Source organism: Tarenaya hassleriana, unplaced genomic scaffold (assembly GCF_000463585.1).
Source record: "Tarenaya hassleriana unplaced genomic scaffold, ASM46358v1 Cleome12, whole genome shotgun sequence".
NCBI lineage: Eukaryota > Viridiplantae > Streptophyta > Magnoliopsida > Brassicales > Cleomaceae > Tarenaya > Tarenaya hassleriana.
This window is the reverse complement of record NW_010962392.1, coordinates 1,764,949-1,770,940: the sequence shown is the minus strand read 5'-3', so window position 1 is coordinate 1,770,940 and position 5,992 is coordinate 1,764,949. Positions and strand designations below refer to the sequence as shown.

General features: G+C 36.2%; 2 protein-coding genes across 4 annotated transcripts in view; both read right to left on the bottom strand.

The window, feature by feature from the left end:
• Positions 1 to 338, bottom strand: part of LOC104806503 — a 2,494-nt gene extending 2,156 nt beyond the window's left edge. The window contains exon 1 of one of the 3 annotated variants that reach the window (XM_010531442.2): positions 1 to 338. The gene's annotated coding sequence lies outside the window, so the exon portion shown is untranslated. The other 2 variants (XM_010531443.2, XM_010531444.2) reach the window with 2 other exon arrangements.
• Positions 339 to 2,602: 2,264 nt separating this feature from the next.
• Positions 2,603 to 5,992, bottom strand: part of LOC104806502 (WD repeat-containing protein 20-like) — a 4,576-nt gene continuing 1,186 nt past the window's right edge. The window contains exons 2-11 of the mRNA XM_010531441.2: positions 5,590 to 5,907; positions 5,393 to 5,501; positions 5,209 to 5,302; positions 4,712 to 4,799; positions 4,538 to 4,621; positions 4,314 to 4,410; positions 4,120 to 4,207; positions 3,840 to 3,945; positions 3,667 to 3,759; positions 2,603 to 3,387 (exon numbers count right to left, since the gene is read on the bottom strand). Of these exons, the coding sequence (XP_010529743.1) occupies positions 2,983 to 3,387; positions 3,667 to 3,759; positions 3,840 to 3,945; positions 4,120 to 4,207; positions 4,314 to 4,410; positions 4,538 to 4,621; positions 4,712 to 4,799; positions 5,209 to 5,302; positions 5,393 to 5,501; positions 5,590 to 5,907 (1,482 nt within the window). The 3' untranslated portion in view covers positions 2,603 to 2,982. The remainder of the gene's footprint in view (positions 3,388 to 3,666; positions 3,760 to 3,839; positions 3,946 to 4,119; positions 4,208 to 4,313; positions 4,411 to 4,537; positions 4,622 to 4,711; positions 4,800 to 5,208; positions 5,303 to 5,392; positions 5,502 to 5,589; positions 5,908 to 5,992) is intronic.

The following is a 5,992-nucleotide window of genomic DNA, read 5'->3' as shown; positions in this document are numbered from 1 at the left end:
GAAAGAGAGTTAGCGAGTGCAAAACCTGGAGGAGGTATGGTTTCCACCCACGAGGAGACCCATCGAGATTTGTAACCCTAACCAGACCCTTCCCGATGTACGTCTTGGCCTCGGCTCGAACCAAATCCGCTCCATTTTACCCCTCCGATCGAACCATCCGATTAAACGAAACCTCACCTACATCACATTCTACGATCACCTCACCCTTATCAGATCGATAGGCTTGTCTCCTTCCGAACAAGACCGCCTCGAATCTGAAGAAAATCCGGGAAATTAGGGTTTCGGAAATTTCGATGAGAAAGGGGGAGGGGGATTACGATGAAGGGATTGAGATCTGGATCAGCAAAGCAGAGTGAGAGAGTAATAAAGCGCGAGAGCTGTGGTGATGACGTCATTATGACACGTGGCGCCTTCTAAAGCTTCCTCGTGTAATCATGAGCTTGCTTTGATTTACTTTGATCACTAATCCCAAAGAAAAAAAGATAATTATAAAAAAAACGATTAAAAATGCTTTATGGTATGGGGAGGGATTCCTATGGCCCACCTTAGTTCCATATCCGATCCACCGACACTTTTTTTTTTGTTGGGCATATCGAATATTTATGAGTGGAAATTTTTAGATAGTATATGAAGTTATTTTAAATTTTTAAAAATTATTTATATCTATAAAAAATGTAAAAAATTAGATTTATAAATTAAATTTTCTTTCATTTTGATTCAAATATCTTTTTAAAATTTTCTTTTTTTATCCATTTTGTTATTTTTTATTTAATTTAAAATCTATTAATTTGGTTAGAATAAGATTATTTTTAACCGTATTTTAAATAACATCTATGCCATATATTATTTGTTCTAATTCAATATTGTATTACAAGACAACTATTGATTCTATGAATATTAAATGATATAACATTGCACTTACTATATTGAAAATAGATCAGAAACTATATTTTCTAATTCACAAATGAGTCCAAATATTATTAAAAGTTATTGGGCTCATTTTATCAAATATTAGAAAGAACGAATTATTAGACTACAGATTTTATAAACAGCGAATCTTTTTATGGAGATTAAACTTTACATAAAAAAAAATGATGAATACTACAACCTTTTACCAAAATCCAAAATCAAAAATAAAAATAAAAAACTGTAAAAGTTATTACATCATCAAAATTAATGAAAAGGACAAAGTGAGACTAACAATAATAACAAAGGGAAAATGCCAAATCAAAGAAGATTCCATCTAATACATTGAATTTCAACATTATCACTGAAAATTTCCAAATGCCTCGCCACCCTCCACTCGTACTCGTTGGTGAGCTGTCACAAATCATTTATAAATATAATATAATTTATTATATATATATATATGTACCAATGTATGTATATATTAGAGTAGATTTTAATTAAGGCAAACGAACGACATTTTGTTGTTTTCAATTTAATATTTAATTTGTTAAAACTGATAATAAGAACGATTAACTTACTAAATTACTTACTTTATAACTTCTTGTAATGTAATAATTTTAATTTAATTGTGATATCATGTTTAATCGTAGCCAGAATTATAAGATTTAATTAACAGTTTTTTTTATCACAGATAAATATAAATGCAAAGCAATTATTGTGACAATTAGCAGACAGCATTCATCGTACAACCACGTTTTGGGCCCCACCTTTAAATTATTATTGATGGGACAAAAAAAAAACTCAATTTTTTAATTGGAAGCGAAACACACACATGGAATTTATGACTCTTAAATATAAGTACTATGCTTCTTCTTCTTTTTTCAACAAAATAAAAATGCAATGATGAAATCCAACAAATGTATGTATTTTCATAAGTAATTGCCCCCTCTCGGTGAATTAGGATCTAAAACTCGTTTTTATCGAATTAGATTGAAAAAATTACGAGATAAAAAAATGGATTTGACGAACCAACTCGAATTCAGTACAAGTCTTACAAAGTAGAAAATTTTTTTCTTAAAAAATATTAATTTTTTTTTTAACTATTTTTAATTTTTTCTTATTTTTTTTAAATCTTTTTATTGGGTGAGATTTTTATAACTCCGGCAAAAACGGACCACACGGGCTGACTCTAATCGAATTGGATTGGCCCGACCCGGTTTGCATCTATGGTGACTTTAAAGAGGTTTGGCCCATCAAAAGCCCAAATATTATGGACTGAGATCCGACCCATTACAAGAGCCCAAGAATGGTAGATGTCTCGTTTATCTCTATTTTATAAATATTACAACCATCCAATTTTTATATATTTGGATTTAATTCGTTTATATTTTATTTTAGATATGACTTTGATTTCAGCTTTTATCATCAAAAGTACTGTTTCTTTTAAAATATTTCTATTCTTTCGTAATCATTATTTTTATGTCACGTGTAACTAGATTAAGTTTCATTTGATTATTTGATAGTCAACCAAATTAATACCTATAATATTAAATAATCTGTCAAGATCGAGGTCATAAATTAATCACCGAAACATAATTATCTCATTTAAAAAACTTTGGACTTAACATGTACTTCTCCTATCAAAATAAAATAAATTTCAATATACATATATATATATATATATGTAAAACATGTGAAAAATAGGACTGCCATGAAGAAAAAGGAATCAGAAAGCCAAAGTGTCATCTCTGCAACTGGAAGAAAATACAGAGTTCATTTCTGAAGCACCAAACCTCCATTATTCCTTTTTCTTGTTAGTTTTTTCTTTGGATGATATGAACCCTAATCAAGCACGAGCCGATTTCATAATTACATCCCCAAATATATCCTCTTCGTCTCTGTTTTCTTTCCATTCCTCCTCCCTCGATCTCTGTCACAGCTCCCAAAACCCAGGAGAGAGATATATTCACAGAGCTTTTTTTTTTTTTCGACTTTCCGAATGAGAAAACCAGACATGAAAACAATACGATGAAACAGAAACTGAATTCAGACAAGCATCGGCATCTGACTCGGTCAAAGCTTGTAGTAACTGGAACCACTGACCTTGCTGTCTTTGGAGACGAGGTTGCTCAAAAGGGTCGTTGTGGAATTTGCTTCCGGACTGTTGGATTCCGATTCCGAGACACTGGGTCGAGTCCAGATCTTTATATGCCCTTCTCTACACGCCGTGATGACCGATTCTCGGGTGAAGATCAAACCCGAGAGGGGTTCCGTGTGGACACGGTGAGCGACCACAGGGGAGAGCTTTGGGACATCGCGCATGAACGGGGCGGGCTGAAGGGTTCCCGTCGGTACGAGGTTGTCCCAATGAGACGACGACTGGCTTCCCGTGCTGTAGGTCGGGGACCCTCCAGGGGGTCGTCGAAGTGGAACCACAATCTCATCCATTTCGAGGTCCCATAAAAGTAACTGAGTGTCCTGTTCAGTATAATAAGCATCAGACATAAAGACTCAAACATGTAAAATGCCGAAGGAGGGCTAGTCAATCATAGGAGAAAACACGGGACGGGAACTTCGGGACAGCGTTATTGGTGTTTGATAGATTTGGGGTTTAGGCTCATCTTGTAAAAACATTGCAGGGCAAATAGATAAGATTCAATCTAGAAAATCGGTCAAATTTGCGGGGATAAGCTCTCTACGTGAAAAGGCACATCCTTTGTAATGAAGCCATTTATATATGTATCAGTGATGACATACCTGGCCAACTGAACCAAACCGATACATGATATTCTCTCCCGATCCATCTGAATTTGGCGATGTCCAATAGGAATCAAACGCCACTCCACTTACCTGCGGACAATTGTCATTCCATGTGAATCAAATGGCGTTTGGAAATGAATTCACGGGTAAATCGATCAAAGAGCCCTTACCCATGAATTGTGTCCCTCACCCCATGCCACAACCTTCCTGTCTTCCATACTCCACACTTGAACCAGGTCGTCTTCACCTCCGGTCAAGATATACTTACCATCCATACTGTCAAGAAGATCATGAACTCAATACACAACAAACTCCATCCACATGCTAAAAAATGGCATGACACATTATGAAAAAACGATTCTTATGTTAAAAAGACAAAAAACCCTTTTGGGTTTTTTCCGATTTCAATGGAGAAAACCATCATTTGGAAACGGAATTGCATCTACTAACCTCCAAGCACAACACAATAGAGCACCGTAATAACTTTTTCCACCACATACTAGCTTTTGGTTTGAGAAGTCAAAAACGCGAAGGTAACCTGGATATGGTAGAAAATCCAATTGCTCAATCAAGAAACACAATCAAAACGAAGTACATCCCATCATTTATCGGTTCGAGTGTAAAGAAAAAAATCGGAATCATACCATCTCTTCCAACAGTAGCCAAGTATGTCCCATCATTTGAGAATGCAATGCTGTTAATTGAACCTTGACATATATGCCATCTAGCAACAGGATTACTCTGCATGAACACTTGCGGAAATTAAAACGATGACGTGAAATAAAATAAGGTCCATAATCAAACAATAACTATTTTAAGACCATCCACAAATGGCAAAACTACTAGAGAATGTCTGGTCCCTATGTACCTTGCTGTGTTTTGCTTTATCAACTGAAAATTGTGTAGGATCTCGTATAACAGGGAACGAAGAATCGGTGGCACCATCTTTGTTCTAGAATTACGAAAATCGTTAAGGATCAGAAATGTGATAAAATTAAGCAAATCAGATGTAAAGAATTGTCTTCTGGTATGCAAAGCTTGCCTTCTCATAAACGTACAAATTTCCATCGGTATGAGCAACAACAAAGGCTCCATCCCCTCCAGGCACCCAAGCAATACCGGTACAACGGCTGTTGCAAAACAACAAGATTCACCTTACTCTTAGAGAGGGCAAAATATTATTTAAAATTTCGGGGGGAAAATTGACCGGATTCGCATTCTAACACATCTCAGCAAAAGAAAAGGCCCTTCTAGACTACAAGTTATTCTGTAATTATACAAGTCTTGGACTGAATATCTTAAGTTACCAAGAACATACATATTACATCAAGTCCAGTGACATCAAATTAACAATTATAGCTTATGCCATTGATAACGAATCACGGAGAAGAACAAATGATGACCTAAAATAATAATATATACAGGATCTCACACAAACAAATGCGAATTAAGAGAAATGACATATTCAATCATTTTTAACGGATTCTAGCACCAAAGGAAAAAAAAACTAAAAGAGACATAACAAAGAGTGACTCTTGCCTGTTATTGACAGAACCATCCTTGTTATAATGCATTGCACCAACAAGCTTCTTACCAACATCCTGTAACTGCTGTCTCAGTGATACGGTGTAGACTACAATATACAGCGAGACAATAAATCCACAAGACAATCGCATCTCCAAACTGTAAAATAACAGGTTCAACTCAAAATTTTCTATATTACCATCTCCAGAATTCAGCCCAATAAGCAAATCATGTCCATCCTTAGCATCCGGGTCAAATGCATGGCACATAGGGTTTGAATTACTGAAATGGATAGACTTTATTGGATCCTACATCAAAGAATTCGTGCTTAGCCATTGACCCCAAAACCATCCCCCCACTGCCTCTAAATCTCGTCAGTGAAACAGCAAGAATTACCTTGTCTTGAGAGTTCAAGTCACAAATAAAAATGGCATCGCCTACATTGAAAACTAAGTAAGTTCCTTTCCCGTCGAAATTCGTATTTGTTACCGACGTGTTGGAACCAGTGGCACTGAATGAACCGCCGATTCTCGTGCTTGTAATCGTGCTTTTGCTCCCTCCATTACCTCCGACGAAACTAAGAGCACGACTCCCATTCCCGCCACCCAGCAACCTCGCTGTTGCTGAGCGGAATCCACTACTGGCACTGTAGCTTGATGAAGTACCAGTTGGAGTCGAAGGAGCTGGTTTTTCCTTAAGATGAGCTAATGTAACCTGACACATTCCATCATCAGAAATAGTTCATGAACATGAAAACAGGATTCCTCGTGCAAAATCCTGCTGCACTCGGGGAAATGAT